Here is a 27,871-nt window from a genome sequence, read left to right on the forward strand (position 1 = left end):
GATCAGCGGGCGCGGGAGGCTGGGTGCGGGTGCGGGTGCGGGTGCGGGAGCGGGTGCGGGCGCGGGACGCCGCTGCGCACCGAGCGCCCCGCGGCACCACCGGCTCCGCCACCCGGCGCGGCCGCTCGGCTCGGGCGCGGGGCGGCTCCCGCACGGCCCCGCGCCTGCGCTGCGCCCCGCCCGCGCCGCTGCCGGAGCCGGAGCCGGAGCCGGGGCCGGGCCGCGCAGGGCGGGCGGGGCAGGGGCGGCTCCGGGCCGGGAGGCGGCGGCTCCGCGCAGCGCAGGCGGCCGAGCCGCGCGTGCCCAGCCCGGCGGGCGCAGCGCAGGCGCCCGGGGCCGCCGGCGGTGGCGCGGCCATGGAGCGGAAAGGTGAGCGCGGCGCGGCCTCCATCGCCCCGCGGGGCCCCCGCAGGGCTCGCCGCCCTTCACGCCTCTCTCTCCTTCTCTCCCTCAGTGCTGGCGCTGCAGGCCCGGAAGAAGCGGACCAAAGCCAAGAAGGACAAGGCCCAGAGGAAGTAAGTGCGGCTCCCTTCAGGCGGCATCTCCCGCCGGCACCGCCGCCCCTTTGTTCCCCCGGCTCTCCCCGCGGGGAAGGGGCTGCCGGGGGCAGAGGAGCGAGCGAGCCGCCGGGCATGGCGGGTTTGTAACCGGAGTTAACCGAGCGCACGTTTCGGCCGCAGGCAGGAGCCGCGCGTGGCCCGGCGCGGCCGTTCCGCTCCCCTCGGCGGCTCCGGTGGCGGCTCCTCGGGCCGGACGGGAGCGGGGAGCGGGGAACGGGAGGGCTCTGCCGGCGCTGCTTGTCCCCGAAACGCGGCCGTGGGGCTGCGGTGGAGCTTAGGGACGCAGCTGCGGGCGGTGGTCTGCCCTTACCGGCTCCCCTTGGCCGCTGTGCCCCGGGGCAGTTGTCACCGTCCCCTCTCCGCAGCGCCCGGGGCACTTCAGCAGCATTAGGAACCAGCTTCTCTCAACTCTCTTTCCCCCTGAGTTGTTTTTTATTTTTTTTTCTTAAATCGTGCCGAAAGAATGCCGTGGTGTGTTGTTTACTTCGTTCTCTAACTTTGATGCTCTCGTGTGGCTTCTCTCCTACCGCAGGAATGTCACGAGTCTTTATGTGTGGGGAACTTTTGGAGGCAGATGTAAAAATTAGAAGAACTCGAGTATAAATGCTAAACAATGGCTTTCAGCAGGCTGCACTGAGTGCTGTGTTCAGTGCTGCTCATGGATTCCTTTCTGTAGAGAGGTGATGTAAATCCTACAGCTGGTTCTGTATACTCCATAAAATGCTGCTTATTTCTCTAAAATCTCTGGTGACTCAGGATGCTTTTTACTTGAAGGTGTCAGGAACTAAAGATAGTTATTAAGTCAGGCTAAGGCTTTGGGGGTGGGAGTTGGAGGGTTTTTTTCTTTAGGCCTAGAGTAATGCTTCCTCAGACACATCACAGGGATTTAAAATATTTTTTTTCTTGTTGCCTCCAGCCAGGAGTCAGTGGTTTTGGAATGGGGCTTTTGAAGGGTGAGGAGCCTTAACCAAAGTATTTGGGAGACATGTATTATGTGCTATTCCATATGTGTTCCTGGTATTTCTTGAAGGTAGCATTAGGACAGTTTTAGAAATGCTCTCCTCCTCCTCTAATTTCTGTATGAATAATCCATTGTCTAATTCTATACATGTTACTTTTTTTTTCTTTCTCTAGCTGCAGACCAGCAATACTGACTCTGCTAACAGAGTCCACAGTGCAGCTGGAAATGCTAATTTCTGTGTAGATTTTGAGGCTGCTGAATGGCAACTTTCAGACTGGCATGTTAGGGGTTTTTATAATTATAATTCTTTTTTTAACCACCTATTCAGGACAGGTTAAAGGTACTGCTGGTTAGCTCTTGATTTTGCCACTAACCTTGATTTGAGTGCAGAGCCATGCTATTTGTCAAATGCTGTGTTTATATTCTTACTCTTCATGCTTCACCTCTTTTCTCTGGTACCATAAGTTTCTTGGATTGTATCTCAGAAATTAAAGAAACTTTCATGTGCTTTGTGCTGTTCAACTAAATGAACTCAGCATCAGCCTCTAACTTTAGGTACAGTTCCACAACATTTATTCTATTTAAATACAAAGCTGCTCTAGTTAAATCTTCTAAAATAGGCTTAACTGGGTTGTTTCATGACTTTCCATAAAATCTATACTTAAAAACACATCCAATGTGCTTTTAATATCTGATTTTCTATGATAGTTTTTTTTCTCTAATACATTTTTTCTTTACATTTGCAGTAAGAAGCGTGAAACAATGAATTTAAAAGGTTGAGTTTAGCATTTTGAATTATATAAAAATGCAGAGAATGTTCTGAAGGAATTTAGAACAATTCAAAATAACTTCAATTTTAAAAATGAACTAGACCTGCTTTAAGTTTACCTGTAATCCAAATATTGTTAAAAACAGAAAAAAAAATCCACTTGGAAAGGTTAAAAGAAACTGGAAAGTTACTTATTTTTTTCATCATCCAGTAGTTGACATTGCTGTGTATCTGGTTAAGACAAGACTAGTCTAAACTGATAACTTAAAAAATACCTTGTAAATACTAGTTATGGTTCTGTGTATAAGCTTTCTTTATAGGAAATTAATATATATATTTTTGAAATTGGTATATATTTTTATGGGAATGTCAACCACATTCTTAATTTCCTGCAAATTCAGGATGTTCCTATTTCTTTCACTCCTTCATGTCTAAAAAATTTGAATTTATATCAGTGAAGAGGAGAATGCATTTATCCTAAAGCTCTTCTATAGGTAGAGAACAGTTAGAATTTCTTGGAATTCTGAAGGTGAGGTATCTGTAATTCCCCAATCCAGTAAAACCATCCCAAATCTTTTGAAAATTTGGAAGATTCCTTCAACCAGCTGTCTCAAATATTTGCTCAGGAAGCTGCTACTTGATTTGCCTGCCTGTTGGTTCCATTTCTGCCACTTCAGAGAATGTCTTGGCTGTGTACCTTTGTTCAGGTCCCCTTTCTGTGAGACCTGAGGAGCAGGGCAGGGACAGTGACATCTGAATGCCCTGGAGGGAGAAATTGCAAGCTCAGATACAGGGAGAACCTGAGTTCTAATATTGACTGTTACTGACTTGCTTTGTGGCCTTGAGTGAAACATTGATTTCAGTTTCTTAATGTCACTTGTTTTCCATCAAAAAAGCAAGAAATCAGAATTGCTTTAATGTATTTTTAGAAAATGAGAGGTTTTTTCCTTACTGTTAAGAATGTCAGGAGATCTGCACATCAGAAGAAGTTGCTAACAAAAGCCTGGTAGGTAGGTTCCTGCAGTGTTGCTGCCCAAAGGTAGTTTTCCCAAAAGCTGTCTGATGTATTAATTTTATCATTTCTTGAGATGGGAACATCTTGGGTGCTACCAGTCAGTTAAATCCCAAAGGCTTTCAAAAAAAACCCCTTTAAAAATGAACCTGTAGGCTTGCAAGCTTTATTTCCTACCAGTTTTATTAACCTCAACTGTAAACTCTTCAGACAGCAGTAGCTGGTGAGGTGCATCCAGGTAGTTGGTTTTGTCCAATTCTGCATTTTTGACAAGACTTTTACAGTTCTTTAAATCAGGTGCTGTGTCTTTGGAGTTCATCATAGGTGAACAGATGTGTTGGATGAAATACTTTCCATGCCCTTTTGCAGGGTGGGGGAAATGCACAGTGCTTTGCTGGGAGCACTTCTTTTACTAGTTTTCCTTGTATTCTGTGGAATTACAAATATAATTCTTTGTGTTCTGGTGTTTCATGAGCTGTCCTGGTTGGGGAAGTGCCAGGAAGGTGTGATGGGAGTGCCAGTTCAGCTTTCAGCCCTGCTCTGTGGAGAATTGAATGCCTTGGTGCAGCAGGGTGGGCTCTCTTTAGGAAGCAGAGCAGGCTAACAGGAACATCATCAGCTGGATTTTTTCTGAAGACTCCAGGTGCTCTTTGGATGGAATGTTGCTTTATTATCTCTTTCTCAGAAGTGATGCTGAAGCACAGCTTCTGTCTGCTTGCATTTGAAAGAGGTTCATGTTCATAAAATCATGAATATTGGAAAAGCTCTCCAGGATCATCACATGCAACCTGTGACCTCTGCCCACCTTGTCCATCAGGCCAGGGCACTGAGTGCCACATCCAGGTGTTTCTTGAACATCTCTTGGGATGGTGACTCCACCACCTCCCTGGGCAGCCCATTCCAAAGTTTACCAACCCTTTCCATGGAGAAATTCCTCCTGAGAATTCCTTCTTCATTTCATACTCTGTAAATGCACTATGTGTACAAAAGCATAATGCACAAAGAAAATGTGGTATTTAATTCAGAACTGAGCTTCTGTTTGAAAATACCAGTTTGAGCTAAAATACAAATGTAGTTGTATTTAACTGATGTCTCAGGCAATTTGTAATGGAGTTGGGCATTTGTGACTGTTAAATCATGACTGCTAGTAAAATACTGTGGGTTTTTTCTGTCTGTGTTTTATGTTACAAGGCCTCAGAAGTACAAAGTGTTTTCTTTGTCCTAGGAGAAAATTATTCCTTTAGTTACTACTGAGATTAAGAGCCAGAATTTAATAATTAGTCTGAAACACCCATCCAGATTCAAAGCAGAAAAAGCAGAACCAGACAAAAGACTGAACAAAAAATTTTATATTGCACCTCATTTCTCTGAAATGAAGAAAATAGGTGTACTACATAGAACTATGCTACAGGTCTGTATAGTATGTAGATGGTGGATATTTCAGTGGCAGGCCCAAATGATAATACTGTTTCATCAAATTGAGCATTTCTGTGTTTCAGGAGAAGTTGGCATATTCATGTCTAAAACCACTAATTCTGTGTAAGGGGTGTTGAACCAATTGTACTTCAAAGCAAAACATTTTATTACTGTCAGCATGAATATCTGCAAAAGCAGTGGCAGCTGTAAGGTATGTGGCTTGTTCTGGAAAATGTGCATGATCTGGATTTCTTTCTGCTAATTCTGCCTGCCCTGGTGACTTTGATCATTTCTTACAGGCTTTACTGAGTGGGAGATATTTTTTCACAGGACTTTCAATAGATCCTCTGTCTCCCTCTATTCCTGCAGGGAGGCAGTGGCAGAGCTAAGTTAGTAGTCTTGCTTTCTCCCCATTTCTTCCCAAATGCCTGCAGTATTCATTATTTTCAAGAAGATGTTTTATCATTACTTGAAAATTTCTGGCAAGACTCTTGACATGCAGTGAAGCCTCACTTCTTCCTCCTCTCTAAAATTGCTATCAAGAGAGACACAGTTGGTAGTTTTTCCATTTGTGTAGTCTGGGGAGCAGAAATTCTTAGTAGGATCTGAATTTCAGTTTGTTCTTGTGTTGTATCACTTTTGTCTTTGAGGAGCCCTTGAGTTCTAACAGCTCTCTCAGGTTCTTCTTCAATTTATTCAAAGCTTTGCCTGGAATCAGGATCCTGGATTATGTTTTCCTCACTTGTCTTTCATGAGTATTTTGAACACAAGTTAAGGTAGAGTCAGAATGCATTGCCTTCACCATTTTTCCATTCCAGTACAGAAGTGATTATCAGACTGTGACAGGACACAACTGAAATCTGCTGGTTTCCATGGAAGTCCCTTGGTTTGTGATAGCTAGAATAGCAGACAGTTCTACAAACAGCTTGTTAAATGCTGGTGTGGGGGAGTGGGGATGGGAAGCAAGAAACTTGATTGCCTGTTATTTGTGTTCTAATATATTTCTCATGTGAAAGCCAGTACTTATCTTCCAATTGAGCTCCCACAGATCTTCTAATGAAAAGTATGTCTTGGTGCCTCTGAATGCTGTTATTTAAAAACTAAACGTTTGACCATCTTCAGTCTTCTTTTAAGTTCTTGACAGTGGTATTCCTGTAGCTCTGGAATGAGTGCTCCATAGCAGCAGTTATTGTGGATCTGCCCTACTGGTGGAAAACACTATAAAAATAGGGATGCAACAGTGAATGAGCTGCAATAATCATGAAGTAACATGGATTGTACACTCCTAAGTCCCCCACCATTGATGGTTTATAATTCCCCCCAAAACAGAATTTCTTGAGCAGAAAGGCTGGCTGCATACAAGCAGGAAAAAACACTTTCATCATTTCAGACCTGAATTCATCCTGGAAGTTGTGTGTAGTTAGTTACCATATTCATTGAGCATGAGGTTTGCCAGCAGATCTGCATGTGAGTCCTCATTCTCATTAGATGTGTCTTAACATGATCTGGAAATCACAAACACACTAAGAAATAGTAATGAGATGCAGCCTGCAAGCATTTTCCTTAAAGAGACATTGTCTCCATGCACAGATGTGGGAATGAGAAAGAGATATTAAAGCCTGACTTTTCCCCATGCCATATGGAGCTTCTTCTGAAATAAGAACACAATCCCTGAGTGAGGCTGTGTCGGGTGTAGAGCCCAGCAAATCATTGGCTGGGTGGTTAAGGTGGAAGGAGAGTCCTGGGGTGTGTTTGCAGTGCCTTTATCTGCTGCCTGCAGTGGGAGCTGGGTTTGTCACTCCTCCTGCTTTCTGAATTCAGTTCTGCTTGGGGGCGTTTCGTGCCTGTAATTTGAGCTCACCAATAAGGGGTGACACTGCTTTTAAAGACTGTGTTGTAGGCGACTTAAAATTAGGAAAGCATTTCCCTTCAGTTTCCTGCAGATGGGCGTCATCTTTGCAAATACCCAGGGAGAGGCAGACACCGAGAGGGGAGTAAGGAGAGTAGTTTTTTTTTTGTTAGTACATATTTAAGGATGATGGGTGTGACAGAAGTGTTTTGACCTAAATGTATGTTGCCTTCCTTGCTTGAGGGTGGGAGGAGTCTGCTTTTATATCTATTCAAGGCAAGTAGTTAGGTAGCCTGGACAGTATTTCTGCTGTTTGAAGGACAAAGAAGAATATTTTCTATCCAAAACAGAGTTTTGAAGTCACTCTTACACTCATGAATAGGACAACCAAAAACCTCCTTTCAAGTGGTTTTTTTTTTTTTATTTTTAATATAAGTTATTGAAGCAGAGAGAACACATTTAGAGTTTGATGGTGAAGTTGAGTGTGGAGATTTGGCTGTGTGTCTGGTAATTTATAGAGGGCACCCTTCCTTCTCTGCAAATCTGTAAGAGCCCACAGTGTGTAACTGACATTTCTTCATAATTTTTTACCTTACTTTTAGTGTGTGGACCAGATAAGTGATTCCAATGAAAACTGGCAAGAGAATTGCACAGTGTTTTTCCAAATTGCTTTAACACCTTCTGTAAGGAACAAGTGAGTGACTCAAATCTTAGCTCCTGCAAATAACTTTTTACCATCCCTGCTGTGCATTGCAGGGGTTGGGTGGTATCTTCAGTGAACACAGAGCAAAATCTTGTCCACAGTGGAAAATTTTGAATGTTTTTAGCACCTTTTCTAATATGAAGAGATTTGGCAGTGCTAAACTATTAAAAGCATATTCAGACTTCTTTGAAGTCAGTGAGCTTTTAAGATGAAAATATTTTAGATATGCAACTGGATGAAGACAATTCTTTAAATCTCTTGCTTTAAAAGTGCAGGGGCAGCTTCAGTGTGTCTTTGAATAATAAAATCCTCCCTAGGAGAGAAATCTCTAAATTGTTACTTGCTGTGTCACAGTGTTGGGGACTTGTTTCCCCTATCACTTACATAAACCAGCAGGATAAACAGGCACAGGAAATGACTGGGAATTGTGCATTGTTGGAAGATGATGTTAAGTACCCGCTGCTGTGAGAAATACAGTTCAACTTTTTAAAGAAGATTTGACTCCTCCTGCTTGTTTTGTCATTTTAAGGATAAAGGATAAGTTTTTTTCTTGCAACTCTGGAAGGGGAGGTGTGGAATTATTTCAGAAAATTCATTTTTCCTTTGAACTCCCTTTCCCTGCTGGGTGATTGTGCTGGAATTCCTCTATCAAAAGGGTTGCTCTGTCGACAATTACCATGATCCTTGTCTTCATCCCAGCTTTGAATGCACTGGGCTATTGAATAGGCAAATAAAACCGGCTGGTTCAGGAAGATGAAACAAAGTATCTGCCTGAATTTCTAATTTCATTAGAGGGAAGAAGAGACATGCAGACATCAAGAGGAGGGGATGAATCTTTCTGCTCACCCCCCTGCCATGAGTGAATTTGCAGGAAGATCAGCTGAGAGCAAGCCCCAGCCTTGCTGCACGGCCCTTCACCTGCAATGCAGTGCTGGGCAGCTGCAGCTGGGTGCTGGAGGCAAATCCCTCTTCTCCTTCACTCTTGCACAAAGCTTTGCTGCATTCAGAACCAGCCCCTCTGCCTGCTGCTGATGTCCCCCTCCTTCCCCAACACTGTGCTGTCTGACTTTTGATGGCTTTTTCGAAAACTACTGGGCTGTCTTCAGGAATATCTTTATCCATGGGAGGCCGTGCTTCTTGCAGGTAGGTTCCCCTCTCTAATTTTGTCTCGTGAATTTGCAGTTCTTTAGGGAATAAGGACTTTTGGGAGGGTCTCTCTAGCTGTGAATTCACATGAATTCCATGAAAGACTTAGGATTTTGCTGTAGCTCTGCTGTTCCACATTGTTTTTCTGAAGTAAAATATTGCTGTGTAGTTGTAGAGAGACCCTGCAGATCCAGTTTATTCTGATGATTAATTAGCACAATGAGAGAGCAAAAGGAAAATGTGATCACGGTGTTCTTCCGTAGATCAGAGATGGCTAAAAAAAAAAAAAGTACCCTAGAACATTTGGTTTCAATGTGTAAACAATCATTTAGTATAGGATTTTTTATATACTTTATCTGCATTTTGCAGTTTTGACAACAGCTGTTTCAGCTGTCATTTCTGAATACTGGATATGAATTTTTCTGCTGTCTTTAACAGCCTTTTGTGCCTTTTAGAGTACTGTGAGCAAAGCAAGCAGATGAGGCTTTTGCTTTTGTATATCATTTTTTCTTAGGTATTAATACATCTGCCCTGATTAATTCTCTCTTAATCTCTAGCTTTAGCTGACATGGTCATTTCAGGGGAAGAACAGGGTGGTGTGTAACAACATCAAACACATTTTCACAGGAAGGGAGAGGAACGAGGTATATTTTGAGGGTGATTTCATAAAGGAAATAGCACTGTAGAGCTGTGTATGACCTGAATTCAGCTTTCTTACATTAGTTGGTATCAGGCTGTAATGTAGAAGTGAAACGATTTGGATCCCCATGAAAGACTGGCTGCAGACTCCAGGGTGTGTCATGTGTGAGACTGCCAGCAGCAGGATCCCTCAGCCCCTTAGGAGGGGCACAGAAAGCTTCCAGGAGAATGGGCTTTAGTGCTTCCAGTAACTTCTTCCTTGATGCATGGAATTGCTATTATTGAGGAGCACTGGGGCTGCAGAATGGTGTGATGTGTCTCTCTGCATCACTGCCACTTGAGGGGAATTTTCTTTTGAGTTCTTTTCAATCCCCTTACATCCTGTGCAGTTAAAAAAGTGAAAATCCCCAAACAGCACTGGGGAAAATTACTCTTTACTACTCATGCTATATGTGAGGTTCCTGGCTTAAAATCTTTCTGTCCTGTTCTCTTTGCCCTGTCTGTATGATTTGTTGTTTATAAGCATCTAATCTCCCCTTCAGCCATTCTGTCTGTGGCCATTTCTTGCCTTTGCTGCCTGCTTTTAATTTGGGGATAATGTGTGACTTTATTTGTATCTCAGTTGTCCCCAAAGGAATGCAGCAGTTTTAAAGAAGCTTTTTGACCTCTAAGACTATCTGCACCCCCTACTGCAGGTTTCCTTCTTCTTACTCCTGACTTATAGTTCAGTGACTAAAAAAAGTCTAAATACTAAATATCTCAGGGCTGCCTCAAGCTGCAGGGTTCTTAATAAAAGTTTAATTAACTTGGCAGTCTTTGGTTTATGGTTTGAGACCACTAAGCTGTTCCTGAACTTAAAAAATCAGCAGGACTTACCAACAACAGACTGAAAGTAAATATCTGGTGATGGGCTGTGCCTGGAATGACCTTTGTAGCTCTTCCTTGCTTAAATGAACTTGAGCTGTGGATTTTAAGTGGCTGCAAATTTAGTCATCATCAGATTGGAACACAAGATTTCTCCCTTTCTATGATGTTTAAGATGGCTGTAGTTTGAATGTGTTAGCAATGTGTTTAATGTGTGGAATCTCAGCAGAGTGCATGTATAGTTGATCAGTGCTGAACATTACTTTATAACTATTCCAAAGGAAAATATTGCATTTTCCCCATGGATTAAGATGAGTTAGTACAACCCTGATATGATGTGCTGAACTCCAGCTCAGGACTAAGTTGTGAAAATGCATCTGAGGACCTGCCTGTGTTGCTGCCATAGCCACTGGGTGGGCAGTTCCTCCTTCTTGCAGCAAAATGAGCTGAATTTGAAAGAGGGTGCTGAAGGCACCAGTGTTATCTGCTACTTCTCTGCAACAATAGTTTCAATACAAAAAACTTCCTCTAATTCACTGCCGGGGAACTCTCTGTAAAGAATGTTATCTTGTGCTTGTGTGTCACTGCTGCCCACTTGTTTGGACAATTCCACCTTTTCTTTTTAATATCTCATGTTTGTGAGGAAAGAAAACTTAATGTTGATATCTTGCAGTACTTTGCCCTTAAATGCTGCCAAAGCAAATGGTCTGTAGGCATTGTTTTCATTAGAGATGTTTGCTTTGTACAGGATTTTGAATCTTTGTAGGCATTTAATCATTCCCTGTAATGCTTTGTAAAGTAAATAAATTGCCTGATTTTGGTATTAGCCTTTCATGAGCTGTTTGGCTGTGTGGTCAGGGTGATGCCATGAAAGAGCTGAGAAATGGGAGATATTTTATTTGGTGAGCATGGAGGTGGCCTTTGCTGACATGGCCTTCACAAGCAGGAACTGAGAGTAGCACATTTAGTGGAAAGTTAAACAGATAAAATGAACACTTTTATTTATGAATGTGGGAGTGAAAAACCTCCACCACCTTAGTGCCTGATTCCAATCCCTCTGCAATCACAAGCTCTCAGGAGGGTTTACTGAACATCTGCTCTGTGTCCTCCCACTCTCCATAGTTCAGACAACTGTAATAAACTTTGGATCTTGAGTGAAGAGATGAACAAAAAATGCAGCCTGCCCCTTGAACAGGAGAAAGAAATGTCAAGATTAGGGGCTGTGGTGTTCTAAAGTGTTAAAAGCAGAAGGACTGTTAAATATTCTATTGAATATTTTTGAATGTGAAAAGAACAAAGGGCCACAAGTGCTAGAACAGTGGTTAACTTTTTTCCCCTAAAGAGAGTAAAAACTAATTTATGTTAGTCTTGAAAATGTAAATATTAATTTTATTTTAAAGTTTTACCAAGGATAACAAATAAAATACAAATATGCTTTAGAGAAAGACAGAGAAGGAGTTCAGAGGCTAGAATTTTGGTGGGATCACTAAGCTTTTAAATCTATCTTGTCTGGACTTCTCTTGGTTCCATTATGAAAGTGGATCTATGGCATTAATTTTTCACTAGTAAACAAAAATTGTTTCTGTCCACTTTTATCTTAGCTTAGGAATAAAAGCATTGACATGTGAATAGATTTTTCTGAAGGCTGAGTATTGCATCTCCTCCATCCTCAGCAGTCCCTTGTGTGCTGTGGAAGTTGCAGATGTGAGGAATGAGCCATGCAGTGTGTCCTGTGTGAGCCATGCAGTGTGTCCTGTGTGTGTGACATCCAGCATGTTCTGTGTGTGAGAAAAGCTCTGTGATCTCTGTGAGAAAAACTCTGTGATCTCTGTGAGATCTGTGTAAGAAAAGCTTTGTGATCTCTGTGAGATCCCTCTGTGAGAAATGCACTGTGATCTGTCTGTGAGATCCCTCTGAGAAATGCACTGTGATCTCTCTGTGAGATCCTCTGTCAGAAATGCACTGTGATTTCTGTGAGATCCCTCTGTGAGAAAAGCTCTGTGATCTCTGTGAGATCTGTGTAAGAAAAGCTCTGTGATCTCTGTGAGATCTGTGTAAGAAAAGCTCTGTGATCTCTGTGAGATCTGTGTAAGAAAAGCTTTGTGATCTCTGTGAGATCCCTCTGTGAGAAATGCTCTGTGATCTCTCTCTGTGAGATCCTCTGTCAGAAATGCACTGTGATCTCTGTGAGAAAAGCTCTGTGATCTCTGTGAGATCTGTGTGAGAAAAGCTCTGTGATCTCTGTGAGATCTGTGTGAGAAAAGCTCTGTGATCTCTGTGAGATCTGTGTGAGAAAAGCTCTGTGATCTCAGTGAGATCTGTGTGAGAAAAGCTCTGTGATCTCAGTGAGATCTGTGTGAGAAAAGCTCTGTGATCTCAGTGAGATCTGTGTGAGAAAAGCTCTGTGATCTCAGTGAGATCTGTGAGAAAAGCTCTGTGAGATCTGTGAGAAAAGCTCTGTGATCTCAGTGAGATCTGTGAGAAAAGCTCTGTGAGATCTGTGAGAAAAGCTCTGTGAGATCTGTGAGAAAAGCTCTGTGATCTCTATGAGATCTGTGAGAAAAGCTCTGTGATCTCTGTGAGATCTGTGAGAAAAGCTCTGTGATCTCAGTGAGATCTGTGAGAAAAGCTCTGTGAGATCTGTGAGAAAAGCTCTGTGATCTCAGTGAGATCTGTGAGAAAAGCTCTGTGATCTCAGTGAGATCTGTGTGAGAAAAGCTCTGTGATCTCTGTGAGATCTGTGTGAGAAAAGCTCTGTGATCTCTGTGAGATCTGTGTGAGAAAAGCTCTGTGATCTCTGTGAGATCTGTGTGAGAAAAGCTCTGTGATCTCTGAGATCTGTAAGAAAAGATCTGTGATCTCTGTGAGATCTGTGTGAGAAAAGCTCTGTGATCTCAGTGAGATCTGTGAGAAAAGCTCTGTGATCTCTGTGAGATCTGTGAGAAAAGCTCTGTGATCTCAGTGAGATCTGTGAGAAAAGCTCTGTGATCTCTGTGATCTCAGTGAGATCTGTGAGAAAAGCTCTGTGATCTCTGTGAGATCTGTGAGAAAAGCTCTGTGATCTCAGTGAGATCTGTGAGAAAAGCTCTGTGATCTCAGTGAGATCTGTGAGAAAAGCTCTGTGAGATCTGTGAGAAAAGCTCTGTGATCTCAGTGAGATCTGTGAGAAAAGCTCTGTGATCTCTATGAGATCTGTGAGAAAAGCTCTGTGATCTCTGAGATCTGTGAGAAAAGCTCTGTGATCTCTATGAGATCTGTGAGAAAAGCTCAGTGATCTCTGAGATCTGTGAGAAAAGCTCAGTGATCTCTGTGAGATCTGTGAGAAAAGCTCTGTGATCTCTGTGAGATCTGTGTGAGAAAAGCTCTGTGACCTCTGTGAGATCTGTGTGAGAAAAGCTCTGTGATCTCTGAGATCTGTGAGAAAAGCTCTGTGATCTCAGTGAGATCTGTGAGAAAAGCTCTGTGAGATCTGTGAGAAAAGCTCTGTGATCTCAGTGAGATCTGTGAGAAAAGCTCTGATCTCTATGAGATCTGTGAGAAAAGCTCTGTGATCTCTATGAGATCTGTGAGAAAAGCTCAGTGATCTCTGTGATCTCAGTGAGATCTGTGAGAAAAGCTCTGTATTCTCTTTCAGACCTGACACCCAGCACCGGGGCCCAGCTGCTCATTCCGAGAATGATCTTCCCGAGCAGGAGGAGGAAATCCTGGGATCAGATGATGATGAGCAAGAGGATCCCAATGATTACTGTAAAGGTGAGCACCTGCCTGTTTAAGATGCAGGATTTTCAATGCAATCAAGGAATTCCCTCAATTTCCCATTTGCTGTAGATTGAAATGAGACTCCCTCTTGCATTTAGTGCTTTGAAACTGCATAATGGTAATTACATTTTTCAAGCCAACATGAAATGAAGGAGGTGGTCTCCAAGTTTCCCTCTGTTATCAATCAAGATTTAAGTTGCAGAGCTGTTATTAATGCATAACTTTAACACTGTTAACTTCTCCTCTGTGCCAGAGGGCTTTCAATATTGATAAAAGCAAGGAATTTAATTATTTCTTGGTTTCCTTGTAAATGGGACTCTTTCAAATCCTTTTCATATTCTTTGGTTTTCTTTTGAAGATCAGATCATTATCTTGCTATCAATTCTTCAGAAAAATTTGTTTCTGCAAATAGCCTTGCCCTGTTTCTCTGAGCAGAAATGAAATATAGAGCAAATTAAAACACCAAATCACAATTTCTTCTCTTTGTTCTGTTTTCTGCCAGTTCCATCTCTGGCTTTTCATGTTTTTGCTTCTGTGATGAAATCCCCCTGTATAGTCAGTAGCTTGAGAGATATGAAGGGTGCAGAGGAGACTTTCCTGTTTTCAGTGGCAGAGTGCCTTTAGGAAAATTGCAAGGAAAACCATTGAGATCTTTGGTACAGCACCTGTTTCACATTCTAGGGTCAGAACACACAAAAACAATTCTGATATTTAGCTGAAAATTCTGTTACCATCCCAACCTGTGTTTTCCAAAGGTGATCATCCTAGCAGACTTCAGGTGTTTTCACTGAGGAAATATTTTGTGGTGCTGCAGTGATTGTGCTGCATGTTCCCCACACCTGTTTTCTGGTTGTTGTGTTTTTCCAGGGGGTTACCACCTTGTGAAAATAGGAGATCTCTTCAATGGGCGTTACCACGTCATTCGGAAGCTTGGATGGGGCCACTTCTCCACCGTGTGGCTGGCTTGGGACATCCAGTAAGTGCTCCTGTTCCAGCTGCTGTTCCTGCCAGCAGTGCACAAACCTGAGCAGAAAACATATTTTTAGATAAAACCACAAAGTATTAGCTGTCCACATCCTAGCACAGGAGTTTCTTCTGATACTCTGCATGCAAGTGTGTGGGAGGGACTTAATAGGACAAACCATATCTGTGGAAACATTTTTTGTTCTGACTCTGATCTATTAATCCATATTTTGAGAAATAACTAACATGAATCTTTAGTTAAAAAATACTCAAAGGCAATCTTTGACTTTTAAACCTTATTTTCCCATGATGTGTGAAATAAACTGTCTTGCATGCAAAAGAGTTGGGATAATCCTGGAGAATAAGTTCTTTGTATGAGCATTAACAGTTCCCAATTTACTTGCCATGTGTGCACAGTGGGAGGAGATTTGTGGCAATGAAGGTGGTGAAGAGTGCAGAGCACTACACAGAAACAGCACTGGATGAAATCAAGTTGCTGAAATCGGTGAGTGCCTGAGTTGGACCTTAATTTTATTTTATTTAATTTTATTTTTTTTCCTCGGGGAATTTACATTCATCACGTCCTTGGTATTTCCAGATCATCAAGAATTTGTGTAGGAACCAAACAGTGCAGTGGATCTGACATCAAAATAATCTTTTTCTCTGCAGGTCCGCAACAGTGATCCAAGTGATCTAAGCAAAGAGAGAGTTGTTCAGTTGTTAGATGACTTCAAAATTTCAGGAGTGAATGGTTCCCGTATCCTTTTGTGGAATAAAAGCCAAGAATTGCAGAAAAAGATGGGAGTTGCTTGTGCAAGCAATGCCCAGACATCCCTTTCCCTGCCCAGGAAAACCTGCTGTAGAAGGATCTGCCTCCAAACTGCCTGCTGAGCTCAGATCCACAGGGATGATTCAGTCTGCTGTAATTTCTGTCAGCACTGCTTGGTTGTGCTTTTAATGTTCTGACACCAATTTGTGAATCAGGACTGAGTGGCTGTGTCAGAGGTACCTTTGAGGTGGTAGAACCCATCTATCTCAACCCCTCAATTTTGCAAGCAGCCTGTTGATAACCTGTTATTTCAGTAAAGCAGTACAGCATGTTAAAATCAGTAGCTGAAAATAGCAAATGAGCCATCTATAACTTGAAAATAAGCTTGGTTTCTAGTTATGGAAACATCTTATTTTGTCATTTATCAGCAGTGTTAGGATGTTTGCAGTGTATTGCTTTGACAGTGGCCTGTAGTTCTGGGAGCAGCCTTCTCATAGACAGTGATTTGTAGCAAGTGATAATAATGGATCCTCAGAATTTGAAAGTTGGAATATTTGTGCATTGTTTTCAAGACAAACTTTGAGATAAGTTAAATTTTATTTCAGTGAGAATTGCTGGGCTGCTTGAGAGAATTGAGCTGAAGATTATAAACAGCAGACCCATAATGCATTTTCTCTAACTTTTTTTGAATAAATGTTGAGTTTGTTTCTTCCACCTTTGTGAAATGTGTGTTTTCTGGCAGTGTAGATGAAAAGCAGCCTAATAAACTCATAGAAGTTTTCATTCTAAAACAAGGGCACTGTACTGAATATGTCACTGGAGTGACTGTAGCTGTTGAGATCTTAGCTAAAAAGCAGATCATATAAATATAGTTGAAATCCAGGCTTGTCAAAAGTTTGTTTTGCTGGTAAAGAGGCAAAGGAGGGCGAAGAAAGTGACTTGATTGTTCTGAAGATTACTTAAGAAATGGAAATTTTATTATCTTTTCAGGTAATGCTGGTACAGAGGGATCTGGCATCAAGTTTTGCCTGGGGCAGAAGTGTAGGCTGTTCCAAAACACACAGTAAATATTAATGTGCATTTGTGCAATTGGCTTCCACTCAAAGCAGGAGATTGCTACTGCTGCAGTGGAGACCTTTGTGCACCTCCTTCCTCTATATTTTATTTTGTTTTAGATAATACACTTGTGTAGGATAGGATGATGCTCTTGAGGAGGAAGGCAGCTTTTCCAAGCTGTGTCAGAAGGATGAGGATCCTTTATGTTAAAGTGCCCAACTGATATGGATTTCTTTTGATCCTCAATCCTGGGAATTGGGTCTCCTTGGGTCTGGATGTCCAGGTTTTTCCTTGATTCAGTTCCAGATATCTGTATGGTGTTTGAAGTCCTGGGCCATCATCTCCTGAAGTGGATCATCAAGTCAAATTATCAGGGTCTTCCACTCCCTTGTGTCAAAAAAATCATCAAGCAGGTAAGTTCCAGTTCTGACTGCACTCTTCCCCTTGATCCAGTTAAAACTCTTTCACTGATCTTCCTCACAGATCCAAGGAAACAAAGGTTAAAAATCCATGGTATCTTCTTTATGCAATAAAATATTCTTGGATTAGTGCTTCCTTTCTCTACTGCAAGCCCCTTCTGCTGCAGATAGTTGTTTTGTGACACTTAAACTGTCATGGTTTTTGCTTTTAACCTCTTCTTACCTCAGTCATTCCTCATAAGTGAAGTATTTTTATGAAGCTGTCACAGTAAGCACAGTGCCTAATGATGGGAAGAGCAAGAGAAACTGGTTCTCCCCTACTGGGTGGTTGCCTGAGAAGAAACCTTTCTACATGGGAGGTGCAGGGGAGGAGGAAGGTGTGATTTTATTGTAGAGTATTAAAATCAGATTTTCACCTGTGGTAAGTTATGAGGATAAATAGAGTATTTTTAAATGGTATCTAAAATCTGATGCAAATCTATTTTTTTTTGTGGAACTGAGCAGTAACACTGATCACACTGCTCTAACCTGCAGTATTCTCAAACACACAAACCCTTTCAGGTTCACTGGCAATCCTAGGCACTTTTGCATTTTCACTTTGCTCTCAATTAGATTGTCTAATGGTTGATTTCCTTCTCCCTTGGCTGCAGGTTCTTCAGGGTCTGGATTACTTGCATACAAAGTGTCGGATCATCCACACAGACATAAAGCCTGAGAACATCCTGCTCTGTGTCAATGACCAGTACATTCGTAGGCTGGCTGCAGAGGCAACAGAGTGGCAGAGGTCTGGGGCTCCCCCACCATCTGGCTCTGCAGGTGTTTGATTTTTTATTTTTTTTCCCCTGAAAATTGATGCTGTTTCTCCCACATACCCCCAAATCGTCACTAAGGAAAATTTCCTGTGTAGGGTGGAACAATAATGCAAGTAACCTTTGAAAAACTGGGTGTAAATTGGGAAATTAGTCATAAATTGTAACTCAGATGACAGTTTGTCAGAAAATAAGAGAGGGGATAAATGCACACTGCAGCTTGATTTTAACAATAGCTAATCTGCCACTGGTAAAGTCAGTCTTATGTAGCACAATGTTGATGCACTCAATACAGAACTGGTATAAAAATGTGGCAAAATTCTCACATTTCCTTCGAAAGTTTATTACCTTTCATTGCTTGATGCTGGAAATGCATTTGATGGGAGTTTCAACAAGATGAGTTACCTGTTGTCAGTTTGCAGAAGTCTGGAAAACTGACAGAAACATCTTCCTTGACATGCAAACATCCCTGAAGATCTGAGGGCAAATTTGTTTTCTTCGTGTTCCTCCTCAGATGGATCATCTGTAGCTGTGTGTACTTTTCAAAAACCACTGCAGTGTGTATTGGAAGGCTGTGTCAGTCATAATCTCACAACATTGAGCTGAACTGATCACAGCATATCTTAGCTTAAGGAAGTTCCCTGAAGTTTGGTATTTTAATGCTTTGATTTGCATTTTCATTTGGGTAAGGATGCATAATACATGAAGTAAATGAAGCTACGTGACAGGAAGTTTAAGTCTTTGATATCAGTCAAGCAAGACTCCTTGTCTGAAACCTGAATTATGCATTTGCTCATTCAATGTTTTTATCTTTTTTTTTATTGTTGTGTTTTTATAGAGAAATGAGCCTTCAAAACCACATTTGCTGATATCATTAAAATGCTATCAAACCACATAGAAAAAATGTACCTTAACATCAGAAAGCAGTTACAGTTTTTGATTATAGCCATACTGATTTACTGATCTTCCTTTCCCTTTCAGTGAGCACTGCACCACAACCAAAACCAGTAAGTGTAATACCTTTTATCTGTAAGTATGCATCTACTGATAGTATCTCCTGCATTGTTTCATAATCCAGTCAGCATTAAGAGAAATCCCATATCAGAAGGAAAAAGTGGGATTTGTGTTTGGGATAGGCATCAGCTTCAATGCTGTCTTGGTCTTGTAAATGATATTAGCTCATTTATCACCAGAACAAGGAGTTCTTGTGGTGATCTCAAGGTCTGTTGGGAAAGTGCCTGTTGTGTGGAGTCTAAGACCTCCCTCACTTGGAGAATAATGTAGGTTTTTCAGGTCAGGGCAAAAATGCACTGATAAGAACCATAGACAAGTAGTTGAAAACCCAGAATAGCTACTTTTTATCTGGGAGAGGAGCTGTCTCCAGCATTTTCATCACAGACTGCTACCTCAGCTCTAAGATAAAATAAACCTTGGTTCATTTTAAATTTATTGAAGTATAAAATGTTAAGTCCAATTTTCTCTGCTTGCTTCTGTGTAGGCTGACAAAATGTCAAAGAATAAGAAAAAGAAGTTGAAAAAGAAGCAGAAAAGACAAGCTGAGTTGTTGGAGAAGCGAATGCAGGAGATAGAGGAAATGGAGAAAGAAGCAAACCCTGGGCAGACACAGCCTGGAGAGGAGGAAGAAACTCAGACCCCTCTGCAAATGCTTATAAAAGTCAGTCCACCAGAGGGAAATGTCAGCAAAAAGCCAGGTATGGACCTAAGGCATTGCCAGCATGGCATGGGCAGTGTTGTCCATTTGCTGATGGGTATGAGGGAGAACCTTCACCTGTGTGAAATGGTGAAATTGGGTTCTGTCCTGGTGAGACTGGGAATTCTACAAACTGAGTACATGTAGAGTTCTCCCTACCTCTCAGGGTGCCCTTGAACATCTTCCAGTTTATTGAGACACATCCTGCTACATTCTCCCTTTCCCCTCTTGCAGCACAAGCCCTTGGACAGGAGCAGGCGAATCTCACGGAAAAACGCGCAGCGGAAATCAACTGCAACGGAGTGATCCCAATGACAGACCTGACAGACTCTGGGAATGAGGGGTCTGTGCAGCTCGAGGATGACCTCCACAATGCCAATGACTGTGCCCATCAGCCTCACACACAGAAGACTGAGAACTGTAATTACAGTCAGCACAGCAGTGACTCAGAGAAGAGGCCTCAAGAAGCAATGTCGGACTCGTTTGTGCCCTTGGCCCCAGAGGATTCCATGGTGTGCCAGCCCACACCCAACCAGGAGCAGGCATTCACTGAGCAGAGGATCAACAATTTTCAGGAAAGCATCAGGACAGAGATCCCTTCAGAGGATGAGAATGAGAATAACAGCCCAACAGACAACAAAGGTATAAGAGGAACCTTGTAAGAAAGGGCTCCTTGATGTGGGAGATTTCTTTACAACATTTAATCATATGAATAGAAATCTGCATTTTGTAGGCTGGAGTGATCAGAACCACCTGTTTGAGAGTTTTCCTGCCAGGAGTAATTAACCTGACAATCATACTCCAAGATGTTTGTTGTTTGTAGGTGCCAGTTGTGTTTGTGCCTCAGTTTTGACTTTTGAGTGCATAAATATTCCTACATTTTAAAAACACCTCTATCTTTGGTTTTCAGTGGAGGAACATTCCTTTGAATCAGGTGCTGCTTATGTGATTTTCATTAAGCCTGCAGATTGTCACTTGCTGTTAAATTAAGGGATAAGTTCAGTGTGTTCTGGCAGTTTGGTTCTTAGTGTGGAGCAAAGGTAACTTCTCTCCCTTAGTCAAGATGAGTAAATGTTTTTCCAGAAAATGCAGCCTGAAACAAAGCTTGTACAGTGTAGGGAAAGTAACCCAACTTCTTTAATGCTTTTATTTAAATATGATTTTCTTCAGAATGGAAAAAATGTGTATTGTAGGCTTAGGAGAAAATAAGACATGAAATAGTGTACAGCAATTTAAACACATTCCAGGTGTGGGTGTGAGTGTATTAAAAATATAAATTGGTAAAACTGTCCATTTTTGCATCTTTCTGTCCATGGCAGGTGCTACATATCTGCTTGGAGAAGGAGGGTAAAACTACTTACTTAAAAAAAAAAAAAAGTATTCTAGCATTTTCTTGCCAGAGTACCACTAGGGGAGTTATATGGATGAAAACTAACAAGAGGAATTCAGATTTTGGAAATTGGAACTGCACTTTGCTGGATGCCTGTGCTACAGTACTGACATCTTATGCTTCTCACAGTGCTCTCCCAAATTCACAGCTTCAAACTCTCTGAAATTTTAGGTTTAGAGGTACAGCTAGGTGTCATTTATTGATTTAATACTTCTGCTCTCCATGGTGTCATTCAATTTTCCCAATCTATCCTTTAGCTCTTGTAATTGTGTTGCAGTAGTGAGTGATGGATATGTCAGAAAGATGCTGTACCATGGGTACTCTTCCTTCAAAGATTTAAGAGGGCTTAAGGGGGGTTGTGAGGTTTGTTTTGTTTCTGGCAATGCCCTTACTTATTTAAAAAAAAAAAGACAGGGTGATTTTTTTTTTTTTTAAGTTTAGACAGACTGTGCAAAAAAAAAAAATGCTGGGAAATAGTCACTATTGCATATGCTTATTTATCCTTCTGCTTAATGACACCAGTTGGGTCTTAATGATGTTGTTGATAGTGGAGAGTGATGCTCATTTTTATACCCAAGCCTCAGGGAGGAAACAGTTCTGATCCATCAGAAAAACTTCCTGGCTGGGGAGAGGTTGGTAGGATTTGGGTGACAGATGGTGACACTGCCTGTGTAGCTTTAATCAGCTGTTGTACACATTGCCTCTAGGAAAATCAGCTGCTGGGAATTTCCTTCTTAATCCTCTTGAGCCCAAGAATGCAGATAAGCTCAAAGTGAAGATAGCTGACCTAGGAAATGCCTGCTGGGTGGTAAGTTTAGTTCTTTTCACATTGACTTTTTTAAGCTGCAGATTCAGTCAGTTTGCCAAAATGGAAAAGAATCTGTAAAACAGATCCTTAGAGCTGGCTGTGAAAGCAATGACAGTTTGAAACTAGGAGAGGCAAAAAAGAGGGGGAAGAGGGACACAGGGAAAGAAATGGTCCTCTAAAAATAAGATTTTAGCCCATGCTTTGGGTGCCTCATTGATTACTTTTTATAGGGCTGTGAGCCATGTCACATACAGAGTGTAGAAATCTGCTGGTGGGAAACTGCTGAAGGAGTTTCTCAGTCTCTAGGAGAGCTAAAGGTTGCAGCCAATTGCTCTGATCTGCTGGTTCTGTAGCTTGTCAGACCATTTCAGTGCATTCACAAGCACATGAAAGAGACTCACACAATCAAACTCCCAAGTTTTATTCTTTGATGGGTGTGCTGTGCTGCTTTCAAATGTTTGACATTTCAAATAGAAGAAATATCTCTTTTTACTTGGCTTCTAAAGTGGCAAATTACTTCAGATCTGTTGGGAGGGATGAGTCTCAACTCAGAATTGCAGCCAGTGCCAGGCACAGTGATTTCTCACACTGGTGTTGCATATTTGCTTTAAGGTAGCTGGACCATGGCCTGGGTGCCAGGAGTGGGCAGGAGATGCTGTAGAATCTTCCTTTATTCTGTTTTTGTGGCTTTCTTACATCTAAATTCACTTGAGGAGGAGCAGCTCATATAGAACATTTAAACAGCACTTAGAGAAATATAAGGAAATAGTTAATGAGAATGTAATGGTAATGAGCTTTGATCTAGTCTGGCCTTCCAGGTTATTGATTCTCCTCTTCTAAGCAGTGTTGAACTGTTTAGTAAAAGATTTTTTCTCTTTAGCACAAGCACTTCACTGAGGACATCCAGACCAGGCAGTACCGCTCCCTGGAGGTGTTGATAGGCTCAGGGTACAACACCCCTGCTGACATCTGGAGCACAGCCTGCATGGTGAGTTCTGATCATCCTCCCTCTGCTCTGCCCCCTGAGTGCTCAGGGACTGGCAAAAATCCCTCACAGTCAACTTCCAGACTTGCTGAATAATAGGTTTGCACACCAGAGTTGTTTTGTTTTTAAATTTCTTTTTTTTTCTCCATACGTGGCTTTCCTTTTGGAAGTTTTGTTGTCCAGCATCAGCAGATTTCAGATATGATTGTACTTTCCCATTGTGCTTTCTGGAAAAACAGAACAACCAGGCAATTCTGAACACTTTCTGGTTTTTTTGGTTTTTTTTTTTTAAAGCCTTTCTACTGCATCTAGCACTATTTCACAGGTGCCTTCAGTATAATTTCTAATTTTAATCATCCTCTGCAGGTTTGGAATCAATATTTAGTCTGAGTAATGCTGAGATGAGGCTGAAGCTGTTCCTGTAACAGCTGGCAAATGTTATTTTTTTTTATATAACAATGAAAAAAACCCCAATCCATCCAGTTACTTCATGTTCCTCTTCAGTGTCTCCACTCTGTGTCTTCTAAAATTCAAAGCTTGGATTTTATAATTTAAACTTAGAAAATAGATATTTTTTGCTGTCTTGGAAAACAAACTGGGATTTTGATAAATGCAGTAGGGTCATGCTTTTTCTTCAGAACATGTGGCCAGAATTACACAGTGTACCTGATTCAATTGTTTGGTACCAGCAGTTCATAAAGAAAACTGAGAATACAGAAGGTCAGGGGTAGTGTCCAGAGTACAAGTGAATACATAAAGGGTGAATGTGTTACAGAATTTAGGAGTGGTGAGTCAAAATGAGTGCAGATGTTTTTCTCATTTAAAATGTGTTTTCATCTCTACAGACAGATATTCAGAGTTTAACTGTTTGAAAAACTGGGGAGAGGGAAGAATCCCAAAAAAACCCAAACAAAACAAACTAAAAATGACCAACCCCAGAAATTATAGTTGGGACATGGTGTTATTTTTGCAAAATTCTGAAGAGGAAGAGAAAAGACTAGGGTGTGAAATAGCTTAACTTTGTGGTTAACTGGTGGTCCTGCCCCCAGAATTCATCCCAGGTGTGCCTATGATGTTTTTAATGCAGTTTTTAAAGCAAAGTCACTGCACATTTTAGGCTGTAATTTAAGATTATAACTGTTTACTGTAGTCTGGCAGGTTATTCTTTCCCACTGCTTTCCTTCTGGCCCACAGAGATTTGCAGATTGAACCTGCAGCCCACCTTGGGGTGTTTTGAAGTGATTTAATGTGCTCATTTCTGTTTGTTTAGGCCTTTGAGTTGGCAACAGGGGACTATCTGTTTGAGCCTCACTCTGGGGAGGATTACTCACGAGATGAAGGTCTGTTTGTCTCAGTTTTTCCTTTTTAAAGTGGGATTTGAAATCTAATGGCTGCCTCTTCAAAATGAGCCTTGTCTTACAAATCAGCAATGTAAAAGCTCCTTGCAAAAAGATTATTTAATGAGCAGCAACTGTGCACAAGCCTCTGCAGTGAAGTCCATGCTCTTGTTCTGGTTTTTTTGCACTCCTCTTGCTGCTGGATTCTCTACCTTGTGTCTCAAACTGCTTGTGCCTCAAATTGCTCATATTTATTTTTCCCTTGTCTTTGTTGTTGCTTAGTGGAATCTGATTTCAGGTGGGTCTCCAAAGTAATTTTTAAGAGATAGTGTCTTTATTCTTGTATCCCAGAGGATGAAAATAGCATGGAGAAGTTTTGTGTGGATGAATCTCATTGTGGTTTTTGTTTTTTTTAATTTTTCACATGCAGATCATATTGCATTGATCATAGAACTTCTGGGGAAAATACCTCGCAAGCTCATTTTGGCAGGAAAATATTCCAAGGAGTTTTTCACCAAAAAAGGTAAAAGGAAACAAAGCAAATATCACTTTATCCCCTCATCCCTTGCCCCAAATACACAGGAGTGTCTTGCTGAAAATGCTAGTTAGAAATAGATGCCAGCAAAGTGGCATCTTTAAATCTTTCCTTTGTTTTATGAAATTCTTTATCAGTAAAATTCTTATCTTACTCCTACCTAGTGCTCAGCATCTTGGTGTTAATCAAATGCAGCAGGTAGAAAAACAGTCAGTAGATGTTTTGTCAAATTTGATGTGGTTTTATTTAGCTGATCTGTCAGCTAAAGGTGGGAACTCACTTTTGAAGGCTTTTCCAGACAGCTTGACTCCACTGACCTTAAATAGTGCCTGGCATCATGAGCCATTCTGCTCAGAGCACAGAACATTATCATGCAGTCCTGAGTACCCCAGAAATGTATTGAGTCAAAAAAATAGGTTTTGACCTAGTTTAATAATTCTTTTTATAAAAACAAGCTCTTCTTTATTGCACTGTATTGCTTTCTCAAACAGTGCTCCATGCATTGCATGTGTTCCAGAGTCAGTGGCACAGTTTATCTATCATGTCAAGCAGCATAATTGGTGATTTAATGAAGTTAATATTTGCTGATAGGAGATCTGAAATAGCAGGAGGTGAAAAAAGAACCCTTTGAGCAAGTGCATTTCTCTAACAGGCTTCTAAAGCAGATAGAAAAGGGGGTTTAATAAATTGACTTCTCCCTTTAAGCCCCAGCACTCTGTATTCCCTTAGAACAGTTTCTGAGTTCATTTTGTCATGTTCAGCCAATTTTACTGAGCTGCTCTGTTCTGTATCTTCCACTTAACCCACTTGTCTTGTCTTTTCAGGTGATCTGAAGCACATCACCAAGCTGAAGCCCTGGGGCCTTTTTGAAGTGTTGGTGGAAAAATACGAGTGGGCCCAAGATGAGGCAGCTGCATTCACAGACTTCTTACTGCCTATGCTGGAGCTGATCCCAGAGAAAAGAGCCACAGCAGCAGAGTGTCTCAGGCACCCCTGGCTTAACTCCTAGAAGCTTCCAAGCAATGCCACAACGTTATTCTCTGGTTTACAGCATAGCCTACACACCCAGCTGCCCTTTCCCAGATCCATTTTTCTCCTTGTTCACTTTCAGTGTGGAGTTCTTCCTTCAAGGCTTCCAAGATTTTAGATAAATCTAAGCTGTTCTGCTGAGTTTGTTTGTGTGACTTAATGGGGACTCTCCTCAGCCAGTGGGCATCATCTGTGTTTTTGCCTTGATTGGGCTTCACCAAAGACTAATTGACTAGAATAAGAGATGTTTCCTCAGTCTCCTCACTGTTAGGCACTGTGTGTGACAGATGTGAGCTCACCTGTGTTTGGATATCTCCCTTAGCTAAATTCCAGCTCTCCTCTCTTCCCATGAAGATCTCACTGACTCAGGAGTCAATTTTCCCACTGTTGATCCAGTAGCTACTGATGGGGTGAGAAGTCACAGTTGGCATCAAGGTGGTGCCAGATCCTTGTTAGAGCAAAGACCTTAAAATCCTCCATCACTCTCTAGATGTCTTCTGTATTCTTTGCTTTCCAGTCACAAACTTTTATTTAGTTCTAGCTGCTTTTGAAAGAGCTTTTTAAACCTAGGTTTTAGTATCCTTTATTTCTTCCTCCAAAGTGCCCTGTCCATTTACTTTTTTTTCTCCTTCCCTGTGCCCTTGATAGTCAGAATAGTTTTCTGGACTTGGTGATGTTTTCTACTTCAACACCTGTGACTAAAAGGTGACAAATAGAAGCAAAAGCTGGAACTGACTCAACGCACAAACCCTCAGCAAACAAACAGATGGGTGCACCCTCAGCCTGCAGGGAGAGCCTTCATGCAGGCAGCTCTTAACATTATAGTGAGCCATAAGTTTCTGGGGTTTTTTATCCCTTACTGGCACTTTTTTGCCTTGCTTGAGGTGGTATTCATGAGAGATTGGCTTTCACTGATGCAGTCTGCTCTGAGTTTTCATTTTTGACCATTCACTTTTTGGTTTTTTTTTTCCCAAGGGAAGGGTTGCAGTGCCTGTATCACATCCATGCTGCAGCCCTGGACTTTGAAAATCAACACTTGAAGTTCCAGTGTAAAGATTTCTTTTAATTTGCTTCAAGTGCAGGCCTTCAGAAATAACTTCCCAGGATGGGACTGCCTTTTATTTTCTGGGCCATTAGCACAAGTAGAGAGTTAGCAGAAGTGGAAGAGAATTGACTTTTCCACATAGATACTGGATTAGAAGCTCTTTCTAGAGTTACCCCAAATAAAAAATGTTCTGTGGGGTTTCTGTGTTAACTTTTCAGAGGGGGTTTGGACATAATGGGTTAATTGAATTAATTTTAATTAAAAGTTAAATCACTGTGGCATTTGATAGTTCTATGATGGCTTCTTCTAGACTTGCCCATCCTGTTACAGATTCAGTGCATCCCACTCTTCTCTAAGCAAGATTTGGCAGTGTTGAGACTTCAGAGTCCCTTCCCTACTCTGGACCAAAATGGGGTTTTGGATTTGTGGTGGCTTGCAGAGGATAGAAGTTGCTGGAGACCATGCAGATGCTGTCCAAGACAATTTCCATTGCCAAAGCTGCCAAGACCACTGTTCTGTGTCACTTCTGTGTGTGTGTTTGGGAATTGTGGTTTGTAAGGATCATTCACAAACCAGGTCATTGAATCCACTTGAACAGATTTTCTCCAGTTCAGAGCCTGATTTGGCTTATTTATGCAAATCATGCTGCATGTTCCTTTAGTGTTAGATCAGGTTCTCTATGCATACAATAAAAAAAGGCAGGTAACATACCAAAAATGTTCTAAACTGCTGAGTTAACCTTTTCTTTTTGTTTTTTTTTTCCTTTCATCTGGCATTTTCCAGTTGTGGGTCACTTCTGTATCTGTTACAGGAGGACTGCAGACAGTACTGGGTTCCAGCTGACTGTGAAATACATTAGCAGGGCAAATAATTCCTGTGGTCTTGAAAGCTGCTCCTGCCCTTGAGCCTGGCTGATGAAGGAACATTTCCCAGAAGGGTCTGCACTGTTTGATTGTTGAGAGCTCCTGCCCATCCTTCCTTTCCTTCCCTTCCTTCTGCCAGCCCTGCCTGGAGGGGGTTTTTACCATGCTAGCCAAGGCTGGAGCCAGCCTGGGAGTTGAAGATCTGCAGCAGCAGCAGCTGCCATGATTCAGTCTTGTATTGTCTGCTCGTTCACTTGGGGTTTGTTCCATTCCCAAATTGCCATGAAGTGCTCACTCTAAGGATTTGTACTTGCTGTGTCAGTCTAAAACCTGAAGGAAAATACATTTTTATTCTTTCTACTTGGGTGCTTTGTCTTTTTTTTTTTTTTTTTTTTTTTTCATTGTGAAAGCCCTGCAATAAACAGATTATTTAATAACTGAGCCCTAGTCTTCATACATTCCCCTTGTAATTCT

General features: G+C 41.7%; 1 protein-coding gene across 2 annotated transcripts; it reads left to right on the plus strand.

Annotated features, from left to right (window-relative positions):
* Window positions 1-224: 224 nt before the first annotated feature.
* On the plus strand, window positions 225-27,757 carry SRPK1 (SRSF protein kinase 1). Of its 2 annotated transcripts, XM_079327212.1 has the most exons (16): window positions 225-369; window positions 455-515; window positions 13,554-13,672; window positions 14,546-14,654; window positions 15,059-15,146; window positions 15,311-15,398; window positions 16,773-16,879; window positions 17,536-17,701; window positions 18,676-18,701; window positions 19,193-19,406; window positions 19,640-20,047; window positions 21,503-21,603; window positions 22,484-22,591; window positions 23,859-23,928; window positions 24,356-24,448; window positions 25,285-27,757. In XM_079327212.1, exons 1-16 carry the CDS (start codon window positions 357-359, stop codon window positions 25,467-25,469), a joined length of 1,956 nt encoding a protein of 651 aa, XP_079183338.1. In that variant the 5' UTR covers window positions 225-356; the 3' UTR covers window positions 25,470-27,757. The 2 variants fall into 2 exon arrangements, with proteins under 2 accessions (XP_079183338.1, XP_079183339.1); XM_079327213.1 differs by lacking the exons at window positions 225-369; window positions 455-515 and adding an exon at window positions 7,676-8,413.
* The last annotated feature ends 114 nt before the right edge of the window (window positions 27,758-27,871 follow it).

This window comes from Erithacus rubecula (genome assembly GCF_903797595.1).
Source record: "Erithacus rubecula genome assembly, chromosome: 26".
NCBI classification, from domain to species: Eukaryota; Metazoa; Chordata; class Aves; order Passeriformes; family Muscicapidae; genus Erithacus; species Erithacus rubecula.

Excerpts from the sequence above, each read along its gene's own strand:
- SRPK1 (XM_079327212.1), top strand. Across the intron at positions 20,048-21,502 it reads CAGCCCAACAGACAACAAAG|GAAAATCAGCTGCTGGGAAT; the intron begins GTATAAGAGGAA and ends CATTGCCTCTAG. Across the intron at positions 21,604-22,483 it reads TAGGAAATGCCTGCTGGGTG|CACAAGCACTTCACTGAGGA; the intron begins GTAAGTTTAGTT and ends TTTTCTCTTTAG.